Here is a 19,883-nt window from a genome sequence, read left to right on the forward strand (position 1 = left end):
GTATTTATTTCATGGGAAACTAAGCTAAGCTGCTGGACCTGTGTGTGGCCCAGGGGAGATGCCCCATGGCAGCAATGCCCCCTAGGCCCTGCCCCAGCCCTTGGTGTCCTCAGAGGGGAGATGGGGCTCCAGTCCTGCCTCCAGGTGGAATGAGAATTGAGGTCCCAGCTGCCACGTGGCCAGCGATGAGGAAGGGCCCCTGCTCCGTGCTCCCAAACCCCCATCCAGTCTACAAGACTGGGGTCCCAGAGCCCATACAGCAGGGACCTGACCCAGCGCTTGGTCAGGCCTGGGGTTTATGCAGAGGTTTTGGGGGCACAGGGTGAGCAGTATCTTCTCTGAGATAGTCCACAGAGCACTGACCTGGCGGGAACTGGATATAACAACCCCGGATTCCAACAGTGTCAGCACCCACACCTGAACCCTGTGCCCTCTCCCCAGAGGGAAACCCTGCATTGTGCAAATTGCAGTTGCATTTCTGGTTCCACAAACACCAGCCTGTGACCTCACCCGGCCTGAACCACATCACTCTGGCAGGAGTATCTAGGGCCCTAACTCCCTCCATCACAGGTCCACTACTCTTCACACACACACCTCCTTCTTCACAGACACACTTCTCCCAAATGCCCGCATCACTTCCATCCCTCCCATACTCCTCACACCCTCCCTCATTCCTCTCCCTACACATGGGGGTTCTTCCCACCCCAGGCAGACTGGAGATGGGACAGTCATCCCAGCACTGTGATAGCCAGGATGAGGAACTACTCTTTTCTTACTAGAGTTTTTGGGGGACTTTCCTGATGGAGATGGCATTTTACCAAAGACCCAGGTTGAGTAGATGGGGGGTGGAGGGCGGATGGTTAGTAAAGAGTGTTCCTGCTGAGGGAAGAGCATGTGCAAAGGTGCAGAGGCATGGATCATGGGCAGTTTCAGTTGTTGAGGTATGGAGGTGGGGACGGGGGACAGAGGGTCAGGGGGCCAGCAGGGGAGACTGTGGCCCATGGTGTCTTTCACACCCTGATGGACTTAATGCATTCCATGTCATGGTCACTGACTGACAAGGTGGTTGGCAGGGCGTGGCCTCATGCGGGGAGGTACTGTGCCTAGACATGGATGCCCCATTGTTCTACCTCCCTCAGTCCCAGCCCAGGAGTGCAGGCATTGTATGGCAGCAACCAGCCAGGGGCAGGCAGATGGTAGAGGGGCCTGGCTGCTGGTCTGGGCTGTTGTCGCAGACTTCAGCTGCAGGCACGGAGTCCAGGCACGGTCGGGGAAGGGGCCGTTGAGGCGGGGATCCACAGAAGGGTCCAAGAACAGCCTGAGCGCGGGGGCTGCTTTGGACCTCCAGGGCAAGGCCTTGGTAGGTCATGGATGGAAGGAGAAAGTCAGCAGTCACAAGAAGTAGCCCAGCTCGAGCCAAGGAAATAGGTGTCCTGGACTATCACAGCTCACCAGATGGGTCCTGAGACCTGGGACAGGCCCTCACTGCCCCCCACTCAGGGGATGGAACCCTGCCACAGGGTCTCACAGGTCTCGGGGGGTGGACAGTACCCAGGACTTCCCTGCCATAGGCCTGCGGGGCCTGTCTCTGGGATGTTCCCTCAAAGGTGCTGTCTTAGTTCGGGGCTGCTATAACAGAGGCCACAGACTGGGTGCTGTATAAACATTTATTTCAGGGGGTTGGAAGGCTGAGATCAAGGCACTGGCTTATTCAGTGTTTGCTCTGCCTGCACCCTTCACACAGTGGCCTCATTTACTTTTACCCAGATGTCTCTATCACCTACAGTCAGGCGTCTGTCACCTTCACCCAGTAGTGCCCTTTACCTAGTTGTGTCTGTCACTTTCACCGGGCATGTGTCACTGTTACCCAAGCGTGTCTGTCAGAGAGCAGGACAAGCATCAAGAATACCCCAGGCGGGCTTCCCTGGTGGCGCAGTGGTTGAGAGTCCGCCTGCCGATGCAGGGGACACGGGTTCGTGCGCCGGTCCGGGAAGATCCCACATGCTGCGGAGCGGCTGGGCCCGTGAGCCATGGCTGCTGATCCTGTGCGTCCGGAGCCTGTGCTCCGCAACGGGAGAGGCCACAACAGTGAGAGGTCCGCGTACCACAAGAAACAAAAACAAAAACCAAAAAACAAGAATACCCCAGGCATCTGCCCAGGAAGCAATTACCGTCAGAATCAGAATCCTGCTCGCTCACAATGGATGGAGGGGCTACAGACGGGACAGGACATGCTGGGCTGGGCCTCAGGGGTCTGCTGACCTCGAGAACCCCTGCCACCTTCTGAGCTCAGAGTCTGGAGCAGGTGCAGGGACTAGTCCCCCGGTCTGGCTGGCCAATCGGGAAGGTGGCCTCCAGTGTCTCTGCAGCAATAAGAGCCAGTTTACATGGGGAACTGTCTGCAAGAGACCTGGAGTGCGGTGCACATTCACAGCCCTGAGGAGGCTGGAAGGAAGTGGGCACGTTCACAGCATCCCTAACCCTGGACCCTGAACAAGATCAAGAGGAACCTTCACGTGGTGCGCAGCCATTGGGGGATCCGTTCAGCCCATTCAGCTCAGGGTGGCACCTGTGTCCTCCCCACTGAGCAGACAAGTGCACTCCTTTCACCCAATGGGAGTCTGTCCCAGAGAGAACATGCATTAGCTATGCCTTCCAGCAAAGTGGTAAATTCATGAAGCAATTTCCAGAGAACAGTACTTGGAACAGTGCTATCCAGCTCAGGATATCCATGCTCAAGGACAGGTCCCAAGGTTGTGTCCCTTTTTACAGATGGATAAACTAAGGCTCAGAATTTGGAGACACACACCCACAGCCTGCAGTGCAGAGGTGGAGGAGTGAGTGGGAAGCTGCACTGTCCCAGGCTTCAGGGCAGAAAGGAGAGCTCCTATGCCTGGCTCTCCCTTGCGCTGGCCCTCACTTTAATGGCTGGGCATGCAAATGAGTGAACTAGCTCACGAGCTGGCTGAATGAATCAGCCAGAGACCATGTCCTGAAGCTGATTCCTCTGCCTCCCATCTTGTTTCCTTCCCACATGCTCTGAGAGACTAAAACCTGGGTGTGGAACCCCTCCTGGGGCCCCAATGGTAGCGTCGTTCCTGGAGTCAGGCTGTTGGTTCCTCCGGAAACCCCCTATGGAAAATGCAAGCTCATGATGATTCTTGGGTTGACAAACATACTTCTGTTTCCCCAAAGAGGCTGGAGAGGGACGAGCTGACAGGGTGGGGGCAATGGGGAGAGGAGCCCATCAGGGGCCAGGCCCAGGCCCTGGCAGCCCATGCCTAGTGCGGTGCATGTGTGTATCTGAGCACTGTGCACGTGTACACGTGCACACTTTTCGTGTATGTGTGCATGTATGTTTGTATGCCTGTGTGTGCATGGGCACTCTTGGCAGCTGTGTGGTCCTGGGCTCTGAGCTTCCGCTCCCTCATCAGTAATGAGGGTGGTGACAGGGGTCCACATAAAAGACAGGTGCCAGACAACCACAGCCTGCAGGAGGGTAGTAGGCACTGGGGACGTGGCTCACAGGGCCCCCAGAGCCAAAGGCAGAGCACACTCTTGGACGTGTACACTCACCCTCTTGTGTCCACGAGGGACATTCCCATGACAAGATCCTGAGCCGGAGGCTGGCAGGTGAGACAAATAGGTACAAACACCCTGGTCAAGGGGACAGGCCCATGTCCCCAAGACAAATATAGGGGCTCAGCTCTGAGGACAAGGTGCTGGGTATGGCCAAACCCCAGGCTGTTGGGGGAGGGCGTGAGGAGCCAGAGCCCAAGACTTCAGATGGCACAATTACATTTTTCACCTCTAAAAGTTCTAGAAGTTTTTGTGGACTCTTTTTTTTCTGTCTCAACCTCCTCTCCACCTGGGATCAGGGACAAGACTTTGTGTTCATTTCTAGGCTCTGACCATATCTGTGTCAACTGAACCCTCCCCAGACCCGCCAAGCGCGGGTCATCACCTCCCGGGGGGAGGGGCTCCATTTCCAAGATAGTAGTAGTATGAGGGGCCTCGAGGGCCCAGGATCTGGGTGTTGGCTCTGGTGACTGGACAGAGACAAGGGGGATGATAGGGGAGGGGGTATCTCCTTGGGACATGTCACAGGAAGGGAAGGAAGATGGTGGTGGAGCCCCTCATGCACTGGGTCCCCCCCCCCTTTCCTGGCTGAGTGATCTCTCCTTTCAGTCTTAGATTCTTCATCAGGAAAGCAGGGACAGCAGCCCACCTTCTGGGGCTGCTAAGAGGAATCAAATTAACACATGCTGGCACTAAGTATCATGAGGCATTTGGTTGGCGCCCCTCCATGGCCCAGGGCTTGGGTAACAGAGCAGCCCAGTGTGCCCTGTCCATCCTCATCCTCGCCACCTGAGGCTGAGGGCTGGGGAAGGAGGGAAGATGGGCAGGAGCAGGTGTGGGGACCAACAACACCCAGGCAGGGGATGGCAGGAGGGGTTCAAGGTAGGGAGTTCTGGAGAGAAGTAGTGTAAGGTGGCCAGGGAGGGAGGGAAGGGGAACACGTGGCAGGGGATATCTGGAGGTGGGCACTGGGGGACACAGCAGGGGTCATCTGGGGCAGGTAGCCCACATGGAGGGGTGAGGCCCAGGCCCACAGGGGTCTGAGAAGGCGGCCTGAGCAGGACCTGGGTCTTGGGTTGGACTCGGGAAGCCAAGAGCCCACAGGGTCAGCCCCAGTTACACATCCTGTCATGTCTTGTGTTGGAATCATCTAGAAAACACTCCTGAGAGATGGGATAAGACTCAAACATTTAATATTGTTGAGCACCTTTGTACAGTGAAGGTAAAGTGCTGGTTACGTAAGTTATACACAGTGAGAAATAAACACTTAGAAAAGCCAGCCAGCCCCAGGGCAGCAAGCAGCCAAGGTGGGCAGGGATGGGATCGGTCAGAGCCCCCCCAGGTCATCTGTGAGGAAGGCCAGCAGGAAGCGGCTGACGTGCCTGTCGACGATGACAGGGGAGAAGCCCAGGACACGCCTGGCCCCTGGCAGCACCTTGGGGTCTGGAAGACAAGGGGGTCTCAGAACCCATCGAGAAGGCGCCTTCTCTCAGCCTCATGGCATCGCCAGCCCCACACCTGAGGGATGTGGGGTCCCCATGCTGAGTGGGCCTGCTTGGCACTGGCTCCCCACACAGGACCTCGACAAGGTCAGCATGGCAGGAAAGGAACCGCAGGACTGCCACGCTGGGCCACAAGTAGGGGGCCTCAGGTGTAGGCCTCCGTCCATCCGGCAGGGCTCTGCCCCATGGTCTGGAGAGGACTGGGCTGAGGCTTGGCCAGGCAGCACCCACCTGGGGGGCAGCAGTAGACGAGGAGTGCCAGCCCTGCGGCCAGGCCGAGACAGGTCAGGAAGGCCACGGGTCCTGGGGAGAAATGCACGTGAGCAGCTCCCTGAGCCCAGGAGGGCGGGAGGGGTCCAGAGGCCTCGAGGGACAGGCTCACACCCTGTGCTGGGGTCAGCTGGGCAGGGACACACCCAGTGAGCACCCTGAGGGGGTCTGTCCAACAGGAAGCCAGGAACGGAACCCGACTTGGAATGGAGAAGCCCCCAAGGCAGAGATGGAGCCTTGGGTGGGGGAACAAAGAGAAGGGACATGGGAGGCGGTTACCCCTGTCACTGAGCTCACGGCCTGCGGTGCCCGAGTCTAGCTCTGTGCAATCTGAGTTCTCTGGAAACAAAATCACAGGGTGCAGTTAGTCGTGGGTGGGCCAGAGGGTAAGGTGGTTGCCCCGCCCTCGGGAAACCAAGGGGGCTGTCGAGCCCCCTCCCCCAGACCACCCAGGCCCCTCAGGTTGTGCCGGTGCTAAGCCCTCCAGGCTGTGTTTGGGGTAAGTCAGCGCCAGAGAGGGAACCCTGCAGTTTTGTGTCTTCTCCTTTTGTCCACTTCATGAGAACTTGAGGACCATGGAGTAGGGGGTTCATTGTTCCCTGGCAACCACAACCTGGCAGCTCAGAGGCCCCATCGGGGCTCACAAGCCTCCCGGGCCCACAGGGCAGACCCTCTAAACCAAAACACATGTGTCTTGGACCAGCCATCTGTGTCAGAAACTGTTCTACAGAAACAGCCATGCCATGAGGATCTACCTGGGCGAAAGTGGACACAACCTGCGTCGTGGGGGTTGGGGGGGTCAGTTCACTCAAGGCCGGTACAGCCTACAGCCGTGAGCTATTTCTGATCAGAAGTGTAAGGGTTCCCAGATTCATTAGATTACAGAGGGAAGGGCAGAGCTGCATGCAAGAGATGCTACCTTTTGTGTAAAAAGTGGCACAAGAAAAAGGAAGACAGAGGGACAGAGAGACAGAGACAGAGAGAGGGAGACGTGGAGACAGAAACATCTATATTGTCTGAAATACTCTGAGGGCCATACAAGATGCAACCAGAGGGCAGTCTCTGGTGAAGGGCTGAACAAGAAGATGCCGAGGCCTGGGGACTGGGAAACGCACTTACGCAGGGCGTGCCGGCTGGGCAGGCAGCTGTGCAGAGGCTGGGCATGGATGTACAGGGCCCGGTAGAACTCCTGGCAGTCCCGCTCACCGCTCCGCTGCAGGTGGCCCAAGAGGTCGCAGAGACGCACTCGCAGAGATACCTTGGGGTTCCGGAACTGGAGGAGGAAGGGGCACAAGACAAGGTCAGGCTGGAGCACTCTGGGCTCAGCACCCAGCCCCAGCTTCCTCAATGGCTGTGATACCATCTAGGTGCTTGGAACATGCACGGGGAGGTAGCAATTGCTACCACAGCCTCATGCACTCCCATGTGGCACCCAAGACTGTGCTGCATGGCCACTAAGCCTTGCACTCCCACTGGAGGCCAGGACACGTCAGCAAGAAAGATGGCGGTGACATTATTCCACGTGTGGAAACTTAGTGGCTTGCTGACTTGGTTTTCCCATTTGTAAAAAGGGAATAATAAACCCACATGGTAGGGTCATTACAGGGAATCTCTGAGGTAATGATAATTTCTAGTTTACACTCTACAGGAATGTGATTCAAGTTTTAAAAAATAAATCAAGGGTTAAGGAGAAAAAAAGGTGGCTTTTTTGATGTGGTTGACTGAAAAATATGGGGTTGTAAAGGTCAATGGACAGGGTACTTGGCATTGACCCCCAGAACCTGGAGGCCATGGCTCGGTGCTGCCACCTGGTGGTGGTGTACCATGCTACAAGGAACTAGAGTCAAACCACAAAGGTACAGAAACTGCAAAGCAAAGGCAGATGTGCAGCAGAAGCCATGGGTACCTATGAGGAAAGGAACTGTAGTTTTGTGTGTGGAGGAGTTTCCTTTTTCTCATGTAAACATATGAGCTTTTCAAATTGTTTTTTTACAATGAATGTGTATTCGACTTTTAATTACAAGATATAAATTTGAGCCCCTACTTTTTAACTCACTGTACTACTTCTGTAACTTAAGAAGCATCTGGGCCAGTAGCAGGGTCCGTGTTGATTCTAGTTCTGTTGAGGATCAATCTCACCCGTCCTTAGGAGAGACCCCAACCCTCCAAATAGCTCTGCACGTGAAACTGTTACCCTGTGCCAAGGCAGGAAGCTCAGGTCCAAGAGAAGAGCTCGCTCAGTCACCCAGATGGGAGGCAGGTCCTGCACCCCAAAGCCCCGGCTGGTCTCTAGCACCCACCCCCAGCCCCACGGGGGAGCCAGAGAAGTGGGTGGGGCGAGCAAGGAGCACCCACTCTCACCCAGTGTCCCTGAATAGGATGGGCCAGATTACACCCAAAACGTTTGCCCACTTTGAACTTTTGGAAGATTCAGAGTGAAGAGCCCTATGGCACTGGGTAGGGCCTGTCTGGTATCCCTGATCCCCTCCCACCCCAGCACTCCCCCTGTTCCCCCTCCCAGGTTTGTCTCATGTTGTGGCATGTTATCACATGTCTCCTGTGATCCTCCCAGCATTTCTGGAAGGGGCCAGAAGGCCTGATGACATATAAAGAGACTAAGGCTCAAAGAGCTGATGTTCTGGGCCCAAGGTCACCCTAAGGAGACAGGTTTTCACCTCCAAGCTGTCCTGCCCCCCACTTCTCCCAGCCCAGAGAGGAAAGGGATGGGAAAGCAGCCTCAGGTTCCTTGGCACCTTTTCTGCATCCTTGTTGCTGAGTATCTGGGGGTAGTAGCGGTTCAGCTGGAGGATAATCCTGTCCACCTGCTGCTCACTCAGGCGCCCAAGGCCTGTGAGGAAAGGCATGTCCTGGACCAGGCGGTCACAGTAGGTCTGCTCTGAAACAGAAGCATAGAACACAGAGGGAATGAGCCAGCTCAGCCCAAAAAGGGGGTGGCGAGACCCACACACCATGATGCAGCCATGGCAGGGACCCCTCGCAGCAAGGTCCCCATGCCCACCGAGAGGTGTACCAGCTGTAAGCATCTGGACAACTGCTGACATCCCAGTTCACGCACAGCCCAGAGTTCCCCCATGTCACGCCAACACCCTTGCCAGAAAGTGGGGTGGGTGGGTGCAGTGATAAAGGTTCAGAGTGCTCAAAAGCAGAGCAGAGCCTCTGGCTCCTATCTTTTATGCCTGAGAGCTTATCGCAAAAAAACTCAGAAGGGCAAAGAATCTGCTGTCTGTTGGGCCCCCTCAGTGCCCTCTGGAAATAGCCAGGCCCGAGGAAGGGCACGGGCAGCCTGGAGAAGGCCCAATCTCGAAGCTCCTACAATCGCTGTTGTTGTTTGGAGTGGCCTGTGCTGGCATGGCCACCAGACACAGTGTATCTGCAAGGCCTTGAGAAGCTGACACCAACAGCAGACCAGCATGCTTGCTGCCCAGGAGGCTGGGGAATGCCTTTTCTTTTGTTTTTTCTTTCAGAATCACCATTAAAGCATCACTGTTGCACTATCTTTCCCATTAAGAATGTCCCGTAGAATGACAAGTCTTTAAAGGCAAGGGGTGGGGAGAGGTTGGTGGGCAGTTGACAAAGAAACCTCTGAATCTCTGAGGGAGGGTCCCAAGTTCCTGCAGCACTAGCTGCCTGAACAAGTGCACCACCTTACCTACCTGTGGCAGCTTGTCCTGTTTCCTGGTGGACCCAGGGGATGGGGGGTAGGCAGAGCTGTATAGGAGGAGAGTTTTTGTATGTGACTGAAGTTAAGTTGGTATCAATTCAAATTAGATAGCTGTAACTTTAGGGTATTATGTATAATCCTCATGGTAACCACAAAGAAAATGTCCATAGAATATACACAAAAGGAAATCAAAATGTGTTACTACAGAAAATCAACACAAAAGACGGGAAGAAATGAAGGAAAAAAAGCTATGAGACATACAGAAAACAAATAGCAAAAAGGCAGAAACAAGTTATCCCTTATCAGTAATTACTTTAAATGTAAATGGATTATACTCTCTAATCAAAAGACTTAGATTAGCAAAGTGGATTTGTAGTATCATGATTTATAATAAGAAATATATATTTGATCTTTGTCCCAATTCCTGGCACACAGTTTCTAAAACCCAAGGAATTTCCTAAGTGATGAGAGCTGTGAAGGTGAAAGGATATCTTTTGTTACTCATAACAAGCCCCTTCCAACCTCATCTGACTTTGTATTAATGAGGTGATTTTGGGAAAGCCCCTAAATAACCACAGGGTGGGAGCTGATTGCCAGTGGAACCGACCACGTAATTGGAGGGGTGGAACTTTCAGTCCTCCCCATCTCACTTCCCCCTGCAATGTCTGGGGAGGGGAGAGGGGCTGGAGGTTCAATCAATCACCAGTAGTCAATGATTTAATCAGTCATGCCTACATAAGGAAGCCTGCATAAAACCCCCCAAAAATGGGGTTTGGAGCACTCTAAGTTACTGAATATGTGGAGTTGCTGAGAGGATGGCCTGTCTGGGAGGAGCATGGAGCTTCCATGCTTTGCTTCTCACATGCTTTGCCCCATGCATCTTTTCCAACCGGATGCTCATTTGTATCCTTGAAATATCCTTTGTAACAAACTGGAAATAGTGTTTTCCTGAGTTCTGTGAACTATTCTAGCAAATAGGGTCACAAGGAGAGGGTCATGGGAACTCTGATTTACAGCCAGTCAGTTAGAAGCACAGGTGACAACCTGGATTCATTATTGGCATCTCAAGTGGGGGCAATCTCGTGGAACTGAGTCTAAAGTTAACCCATGGGATCTGACACTATCTCTGGATAGATGGTGTCAGAATTGAATTAAATTATAGGACTCCCAGTTGGTGTCCACCAAAGAACTGGAAAATTGCTTGGTAGGGGGAAAAACCCACACATTCCATAACCAGAAGTGTCAGAAGTATTGAGAAATATAAGCGTTGCATGTAAGAGTAGAAGAGAAACAGAATTTTTTCCTCTCAGGATTTAAAAAACATGATTTAACTATATACCGTATTCAAAAGACTCACTTTAGGTCTAAAGACAGAGAAAGGTTGAAGGTGAAAGAATGGAACAAGATATTCCATACAAATAGTAACCAAAAGAGAATTTACATTGCTATACTAATATGAGAAAAAAACAGACTTTAAGGCAAAAGCTGTTGAGACAAAGAAGTACATTATATATTAATAAAATGATCAATCACCAAGAAGTTAGAACATATATGCACCAAATATCAGAGCCCCAAAATAGTTAAAGCAAACATTGGCAGAATTGAAGGGAGAAATAGAAAGCTTTATGATAATAGCTGGAGACTTCAACAGACCACTTTCAATAATAGAATAACCAGACAGAATACCAATAAGGCAATAGAGGATGTGAACAGCCCCATAAACTAATGATACCTAACAGACATAGACACAACACTCCACCCAACAGTAGCAGAATATACACTCTTCTCAAGTGCACAGGGAACATTATCCAAAACAGACCACAAAACACAGTTAACCACAAAATGTGTCTTAATATATTTTAAAGGATTGACATAATAAAAGGATCTTTTCTGATCACATGGAATAAAGCTAGAAATCAATAACAGTAGGAAAACTGGAAAATTCACAATTATGTGGACATTAAACAACAAATGCATCAAAGAGAAAATCACAAGAGAAATCAGAAAATACCTTGAGAAAAATGAAAATAAAAATACAGCATACCAAAATTTAAGGGATGCAGTGAAAGCAATACTGAGAGGAAAATTTACAGCTATAAATGTACATACTAAAATAGAAGATTTCAAATCAATAACCTAATGTTACATCTTAAGGAACTAGAAAAGGAAAAGTAGACTAAACCCAAAGCTCGTAGAAGGATGGAAATGATAAAGATTAGAGTGAAGATAAATGAATAGAAAAACAATAGAAAAATAAAACCAAAAGTTGGTTCCAGAAAAATCAACAAAATTGGCAAACCTTTAGCTAGATTAACAAAGAAAAAAAGAGAGGAGATTCAAATTACTAATATCAGAAATATTACTATGAATTTTACAGAAATAAAAAGGATTATAAAAGAATACTGTGGACATTTATACCAACAAATTGGACAACCTAGATAAAATGGACAAATTCCTAAAAACACACAATCTACCGAAGCTGAATGATGAAGAAACAGAAAATCTGAAAGGACTTATTACTAATAAGGAGATTCAATCAGTAGTTAAAATGGTATCAACAAATAAAAGCCCAGAATCAGATGGCTTCACTGGTGAATTCTACCAAACATTTAAAGAACTAATACCAACCCTTCTCAAACTCTAAAAATAAAGTTACCATATGATCCTGCAATCCTACTCCTGAGCATATATCCGGAGAAAACTCTAGTTTGCAACCCAATGTTCATAGCAGCACTATTTACAAAAGCCAAGACATGGAAGCAAGCTAAATGTCCACTGACAGATGAATGAATAAAGAAGATGTGGTACATATACATACACAATACAATATTACTCAACCATAAAAAGAATGAAATAATGCCATTTGCAGCAATATGGTTGGACCTAGAAATTATCATATTAAGTGAAGTAAGTCAGAGAAAGACAAATATCATATGATATCACAGTTATATGTGGAATCTAAAAAAATGACACAAATGAGCTTATTTACAACACAGAAATAGACTCACAGACATAGAAAACTTGTGGTTAGCAAAGGGAATGGGGGAGATAAATTAGGAGTCTGGGATTAACATATACACACTACCAAATATAAAACAGATAAACAACAAGGACCCACTGCATAGCACAGGAAACTATACTCAATATCGTGTAACAACGAATAACGTAAAAGAATCTGAAAAAATATATATGTAGGGGGCTTCCCTGGTGGCGCAGTGGTTGAGAGGACGCCTGCCGAAGCAGGGGACACAGGTTCGTGCCCCGGTGTGGGAGGATCCCATGTGCCGCGGAGCAGCTGGGCCCGTGAGCCATGGCCGCTGAGCCTGTGCGTCCGGAGCCTGTGCTCCGCAACGGGAGACGCCACAGCAGTGAGGCCCGCGTATCGCAAAAAAAAAAAAAAATATATATATATATATATATATATATGTATGTACATATGTATAACTAAATCACTTTGCTGTACACTTGAAACTAACACACACTGCAAATTAACTATATGTCAATTTAAAAACTTAAAAAAAGGAATAAAATACTTAGAAATAAATTTACCCAAGGATGTGGAAGACTTGGACACTGAATCTACAAAACATTGCTGAAAGAAATTTTAAAAGACACAAATAAATGGAAAGACACATCCCATGTTCATGGGTTGGAAGACTTAATATTGTGAGAATGACAATACTACCCAAAGTGATCTAGGAATTCAGTGTAATCCCTATCCAAACCCCAATAAATGTTTTTTGTTTTGCATCCTAAAATTCATATGGAATCTCAAAGGACTTTTATGGCCAAAACTATCCTGAAAAAGGAAAGAAGGTGGATGACTCATACTTCCTGATTTCAAAATTTACCACAAAGCTACAAGAATCAAAACTGTGGTACCAACATAAGGACAGACATATAGAACAATGTAATAGACTAGAAAGTCCAGAAATAAACCCTACTTTGAGTGGGAAAAAAAAGAGTGAAGACAACCCACAGAATGGGAGAAGTATTTGCAAAGCATGTATCTGATTAGGCATTAATATATACAGAGAGAGGAGATAAAAAGAACTCCTATAACGCAACAACAAAAAATCCTATAAAGTAACCAATACAAAAATGAGCAAAAGACTTGCATAGATATTTCTCCAAAGAAGATGTACAAATGACTACTAAGCATATGAAAAGATGCTCAACAACACTAGTCATTAGGGAAATGCAAATCAAACTACAATGAGATACCACTTCATACACATTAAGGTAAAATAAATACATGGAGAGAGAGGGAATATGAATATGAGGATGAGGAGAAATTGGAACTCTCATGCATTACTGGTGGGCATGTAAAATGGTATGGCCACCATGGAAAACAGTATAGCTATTCCTCAAAAAGTTAAACAAATACTTCAGCAACTTCATTCCTCAAAGGAACTGAAAGCAGAGACTCAAACAGGTATGTGCACACCAAGTTCAGACTAGCATTATTCACAAAAGCCAAAAGGTAAAAACAACCCAAGTGTCCACAGACAGATGAATAGAGAGACAAAATGTGGTATACATACAATGGAATATTATACAACCGTAAAAGGGACAGAATTTTAGTACATGGATTTGACAACATGGATGACTGTGAAAACATTATGCTAAGTGAAATAAGTCAGACACAAGAGGACAAACGTTGTATGATTCCACTTACATGAACTATCTAGAATAAGCAAATTCTAAAGACAGAAAGTAGAATAGTGATTAACAGGAGCTGAGGGTAGGGGAGAAAGGGGAGTTATTGTTTAATGGGCACAGAGTTTCTCTTTGGGATGATGAAAAGTTCTGGAAATGCATAGTGGTGACAGCTTCACAACATCGTGCATGTATGTAATGCCACTGAAATGGTTAAAATGGTAAATTTTATGTTCTGTATATTTTACCACATACATACATATAAAGGTGAATGGATAATATGTTAAACTGTGGTTCAGTTTAGTAAGTTACAATGGAATATAATTCAGTGATAAAAAGACCTATGAAGTCACAAAAAGACCTATGAAGTCACAAAAAGACATGGAGGAAACTTAAATGCATTTTGCTAAAGGTTAAAGAAGCCAATTTGAAAAGGCTATATACTATATGATCCCAAGTATATGATATTCCAGAAAATGCAAAACTATGGAGAACAGTCAAAAGATCAGTGGTTGCCAAGGGTTAGGGAAGAGGGAGGGATAAATATGTAGAGCACAGATTTTTAGCCAGGTAAAACTACTTGTATGATACTGTAACGGTGGACACAGGACATTACGAATTCTTCAAAACTCATGTAATATACAACACAAGAACTTTAGCTAGTAATACCTAAAGTTATTAATATTCTAGCAATATTGGTTCATTAAGTGCAACAAACATACCACACAAATGTAAGATGTTAATAATACAGGAAATGGGGTGTGGGGACCCTCTGTGCTATCTGCTCAACTTTCTATAAACTAAATATGTTTTAAAAATAAAATCTATTAATTAAAAAGAAATCCTATTTGGAAATTCCGTAGCTGAATTTTAAAGAAAGAAAATGAGAGTCACAGAAAGCAGATGAATTCTTGGATTGGGTGGGGTTCCCTGGAAAGGAGCATGAAGGAACTTTCTAGAGTGATAGAAATGTTCTGTCTTGATTAGGCCTGGGCTGGTTGTTCCATGGGTGCATTCATTAGTCAAACTTATAGAATTATTCACTAAAAATGAGTGTATTTGTAAGTAAATACTACCTCAATAATGTTGATCTTTTTAAAATAGGGTCATTGAGGTGGAACAAGTGGGGCCCCTTCCCTGATTTCTTCCATGGGGCCAATTCAACAGACTGTCTTTCTCTCTCCTCCTCCTGGATGGTCTTTTCTCCCCCAGAATATGAATTTCTATCTTCTGATTCTCCGAGCCTCTGAAAGTCAACCTTGAAAATGGACTTGTCAGCAGCTCCAACTTGGTGAAGAAGCCATGGACAGGAATGCAGAGAGACCTGCCACCACCACACGGCCGGACCCTCCTGGCCACCTGGCTTCAGCACCTACAACCTCTCTGATTAAAGAGTTAATATTGGCCATAGTTCATGGAGTGTGCCCCAAGCTTGGGCATTCTGTGGGCTCTAGGCATACAGATAATCGTCATTCTTCCATCAGCTCTGCTACACAGGCATGACTACCACCCCTATTTTCAGAAGAAGAAACTGAAGCACAACGAGTAGGCTTATCTAAGACCTGCCTAAGACCTCAACCACCTAGGGAGTGATGTATCGAGGTCAGGACCCAGGCACAGCACAGTGTTGGGGCCAATTCTTGACATCTAAATTTTCTGCCTCTCTAATCAACCTACTAATTAACTATGCAATTAGCTGCATCATGTCTGTTCCTGGCCAAGCCATAGGCTGTCTTGCCCAGCACTACCAGTGTGTGCACGTGTGCATAGTGCCAGCACACACCAAGCACTCACTAAAGAGTTTGGGAATGAATGGACGTAGGTCCAAGGCTCAAGGGCAAGGGCTGTCAGTGGATGGTGGCCAGCATCTGGCAGTGGCTCCTCCTACCCTGCAGGCTGCTAGCCAGGTGGGGCCTCCATTGCCTGCAGCTGCCAGGCAAGATGGCATAGCCTGGGGGCCAAAGCTCTGGGCTCTGCTGTGCGCTGTGCACACAAACCACACCCAAGCAGCCATTCAGAGGCATGAGAAAGCACAAGAAAGGAAACCACTTTGGTCCCAAGTGCTGATAAACAGTCCCAGACAGTTTTTACAGGACAAAGGAAGAGGAATGCTCTGGCATAAAATTCACCAGACCTTCACCAGCAACCTCTGCTAAGCCCTACCTCCCCCATCATCTTGCCCTCCTGGCAGCACCTCAACCATGGACACCCCCGCCCCCCCGCCAACCTGTTAGCCTGGCTTGGCAACAGAGGTCCTGTGGGAGCTGGCCTCACTTGCCCTCACCGGGCCTCCCAGGCCCCTGAGCCATTCCTGCACAGCAACCCCCAACTGCAGTGTACTGCCCAGGATTCCTGCCCTTGGCACAAGAATACCTGTCCCTGTGGTTTCCGCCTGGCTAACTCACGCTGACTGCCCTCCCGCCAAGAGACCTTCCTGAGCTCCCCTGCCGCCCCACCCAAACCAAAGTCCAGATGCTTGGACCTCAACCTCCCCTCCCAAATTGAATCTCCCAGAATCCCCTCCTGTCCCAGTGCCCAACCTGGCCTCAGGCATGGAGTTGAGATGGCACACTCCCCAGCACACCACAAGGCAGGGACTGGTTCTGCAGCAACAGCAATTGCTGCAGTGACACTCGGCCAGTGCTGGCCCTGAGCAGACGCATCAGGCCCCACACACTCACTCTGCAACCCTTTGTAGAGGCCCCAGAACCAACACGAGGCAGTTTCCTGTTGGTGTATGGAGACAGTGAGCCAGGAACTTGAGGCCCGCAGCCTTGCAAGCCTGCCCATTTGACCTTCCCAGGCCTGTGCTCTCTGGGCCCCAGTTCCCCATACCAAAAATGAAGGGCTCTGAGGGAAGAGGTCTCTAGAGGCCCAGGACACAGAGATGGCAGGGAGAAAGGGGATTGATGGGCCTGGGCAAGGTCTAGTCCTGGCTCTGCCACTGACTGCCCTAGCAGTCTGGGGCACCTGCCCAACCTGACACTTTATTTCCTTATCCACACATAGAGATATTCCACTTTTCCCCATACAGTGGTTCTCAATGGGAAGCACCTGATGCAAGACCAGGTGCACAATAGGTACAACAGACCCTGGAACAATGCAGCGGTTGGGGGCGCAGATCCCTGAGCAGTCGAAAATCCACACATTACTTTACAGTCAGTCCTCCATATCCATAATTTTGCATCCAAGGATTCAGCCAACCTGAGGTCATGTAGTACTATAGTATGTATCGAAAAAAGTCCACATATAAATGGACCCTCACATTTGAAACCTCAAAGGGTCAACTCTACTCAGAAACAGCAGCCACAGATAAAAAGAATTCAGAGAGATGACAGGGGAATGCACAGCAGCTGGGGTCTCTTCTGGCTAAGGCTGGGACACTGGTGTCCTGGAAATCACCAGGTTCCTGCCCATGAAATCCTATTTGTGTGCAGGACTCAGGCTGGAACTCCAGTGAGTTCTGGGGAGAGAACAGGGACTTCTGGGGCCTTGCTGGCCCCGTGGGCCACCCCTAGGTAACTTCTACCTCATGAAGCAGGCTGACCATGCTGTCATAGGCTCTGTCACCAGCCTGTCTCTCTCATGGAGCTTCTCCTACAGGGAAAGGTCCATAGGGAAGGGTCACCCTGCTCAGTTAGGGTCAGGAAGGTGGTGGGCGGGTCCCCACTCCAGAGAGGCCCTTGGCGGATGACTGGGCTGGAGAACCCAGCCAGGGAAAAGAAGGAGGGACTGGGGCAGTTCAGTATGGGGCACAAAGCCTTCGGGGACCGAGTCGGTATCCACAATTCCCCTGGGCCTGTCGCTGGGCAAGGGGTGCAGCCTGGGAGGCACCACAGAGTCCCATGGGTACCACACACTGCCCAGGTATGCACCACCTGTTGGGCATTCTTCTCAGGTAGCTGTGAGGACGGAGTGTCTACATTTCCTGATAGAAGCACAGTAGAATCATTTTTATTTTCACCTCCCACTGTCAGGCCTCAACCCTACCTCCCCCACCCGCCCATGCAGCATCTCCCCACCTACAGACGTGCACTGGCCGCTGCCCTCCCGAAACCACCCACGACGTGGCCCCCACCCACTAGAACCTTCTTCCATGGCCTGACCTGGCCTCAGAACCATCCCAGGCCCAGCCTCTGTCCCCCAGAACACTCTAGGGCCTCACCTGGCCTCGCCGTCCAGACCCCTCCAAGGTGGGGCCCCCAACGCTCAGAAGCCTCCAAGGCATGACGTGGCCTTGCCCAACAGAACTCTCCAGGGCTTGTCCATAGCCCCCGCCCCCAAGAACCCTCCAGGACCCGGAGTGGCCTCGCCTCCCAAGAACCCGGCCCCGGGCCGCGAGCCGGCCTACCGTCGTCTCGTCGACAGGACACTTAGTCACGGGCAAGGTCACTCGCCGCCGAGAGGAGCGGCCCCCGGTGTGGCATCGGGACACCCGGACCCTATGGGCCACCGTGGCCGCGCGCCCGTCCCTGTATGGCAGGCACGACCCCGGACCGCTCTCACCTGTCATGGCGGCGGCACGCCGTGCACCCAGCTGACCCGGCCAGTCCCCCTGCCGCCGTCAGTCAGCCTGGCTGTCCGGCCGCGGCCCGTCGACCCCTGTGACGACCGCCCGCTCTTTCCCTGTGAGCCCCGCCCCCGGCATCGTCGCGGCTAAGCCCTAACCCCGCCCTCACTGAGCCCGCCCCTTGCCGATAGGCCCAGTCCGTAGCGTCGACTGCGTCGCCTCGAGGGCTCTAAATCCCCATCCCTCACTCGAGCCCCGTTTCCGAACGCGTGGGCCACGAACGCTGCCGAGCCCTTAGCCCCTCCCCTCACTGGGCCCGGCCTTCCGAGCGCCCGGGGCATTGGCTTTGTCACTGCGAGAGCTCTAAACCCCGCCCTCACTGAGCCCCACCCTCGCGGACATTAGCTCTGTTGCTGCCACAGCTCTTGAGCCCCGCCCCTCGCTGAGCCCGGTCCTCATCAGTTACTGGGCCTCCAGAAGCCTTAAACCTTGAGCCTAGCTCCCGCCCGCAAGCGGAACTCTCAGCTCCACCTCTCACTGAGTTCCGCCGCCGCTGTCCTGGGCTACGTCACCACCAGATCCCTGAGCCCTGCCCTTTTCCACGAGGCCCCGCCCCCGCCTGCGTCGATGGCTTCTCCGCGACCACTCTAAATGCCGCCCCCATTCTAAGCCCCGCCCCCTCCGGCGCCACCTACGTCGCCGCGCAACTCTGAGTCCCGCCCCTCACCCGAGCCTCACTCGGGTCTCTGGCGCAGTCTCCCTTATACCCTATGTTCTCCGTCCTGGCCTTTACCCACTTTGGACCCGTTCAGTCTTGGCCTCACGGGGCGGCCAGGGTCCGGACCTGGATGAGCGCTTCCGGGCACAGTCCACCGTGCCCGTGCGCCGACCCCCCACCTCATGAAGGAACTGGAGGATGGGTGCAGCTGTCGGATGGAAACCCCAAAACTCTTGGACCGAGTCGTGGTGGTCACCACGGGAACCATCCCCGCTCCGAACACTGAAAGTGAGTCTGGCCCGCCTTACCGGAAAAGCCCAGCCGGGTCCTACCCCAGTCCGTGGGACAACACGGGCAGTGCCAACCTGGGGCAGGAGGGCTGTATAGTATGACCTGGGGGTGCACTAGGGGAAGTCCAGGCCTGCTCGAGGTCCCACGGCCGCCCTCCTGGAGGGGGCCTCCTGCCCACCAGTGGAACTGGCCTCACACCCCCTCCCCCATTACTCTGCATCCCTCATGCTGGGTCATGACTCTGCAGACCAAAAGTATTGCCTGTGACATCCCAGTAAACATAAATGTTACCCACTGTTAAGCCGTTAGGCACTGCAGCACCCCCCTTGGGGGGAATTCAGGACGGAGAAAAACAGGATACAGGCCCCAGATAGATGAGATGCATATCTAAGGAATAATTTCAATAAGCCCAGATTCTTGTATCTTCCCAAACAGAAAAGCACTAAGATCATTAGCTTGACATGTCTGTTTTTGTGATTAGTAATCTTTTGATATTCGACTACATGGGTTTTTTGGGGTTTCTTTGTGTTTTTTTTCTTCAGCAAAAACTCTAGTGTATCCTGGCTCCTGTCAACTGGAAAAAATGCACAACCTAAAAGTTGAGAATTATGTTTTATTTGGTAGACTTTCTGAGGATTTCAAGCCTGGGAGGTAGCCTCTCAGATAGCTCTG

The 19,883-nt window shown here is 50.6% G+C and overlaps 1 protein-coding gene across 2 annotated transcripts; it reads right to left on the reverse strand.

Moving 5' to 3' along the window:
* Positions 1 to 4,803: 4,803 nt before the first annotated feature.
* On the reverse strand, positions 4,804 to 18,327 carry CARD19 (caspase recruitment domain family member 19). Of its 2 annotated transcripts, XM_082842680.1 has the most exons (6): positions 18,199 to 18,327; positions 8,105 to 8,247; positions 6,471 to 6,624; positions 5,631 to 5,690; positions 5,313 to 5,384; positions 4,804 to 5,022 (listed from the first exon to the last, which is right to left on the reverse strand). In XM_082842680.1, exons 1-6 carry the CDS (start codon positions 18,203 to 18,205, stop codon positions 4,907 to 4,909), a joined length of 552 nt encoding a protein of 183 aa, XP_082698806.1. In that variant the 5' UTR covers positions 18,206 to 18,327; the 3' UTR covers positions 4,804 to 4,906. The 2 variants fall into 2 exon arrangements, with proteins under 2 accessions (XP_082698806.1, XP_082698807.1); XM_082842681.1 differs by lacking the exon at positions 5,631 to 5,690.
* Positions 18,328 to 19,883: the final 1,556 nt, after the last annotated feature.

Source organism: Leucopleurus acutus, assembly GCF_964270905.1.
Source record: "Leucopleurus acutus genome assembly, chromosome: 7".
NCBI lineage: Eukaryota > Metazoa > Chordata > Mammalia > Artiodactyla > Delphinidae > Leucopleurus > Leucopleurus acutus.

Coding starts and splice junctions, on each gene's coding strand:
- CARD19 (XM_082842680.1), bottom strand. Junction 6,625..8,104: donor GCAACAAGGATGCAGAAAAG/GTGCCAAGGAAC, acceptor TTCCTCCTCCAG/TTCCGGAACCCCAAGGTATC. Junction 5,691..6,470: donor GCCCAGCCGGCACGCCCTGC/GTAAGTGCGTTT, acceptor TTTTGTTTCCAG/AGAACTCAGATTGCACAGAG.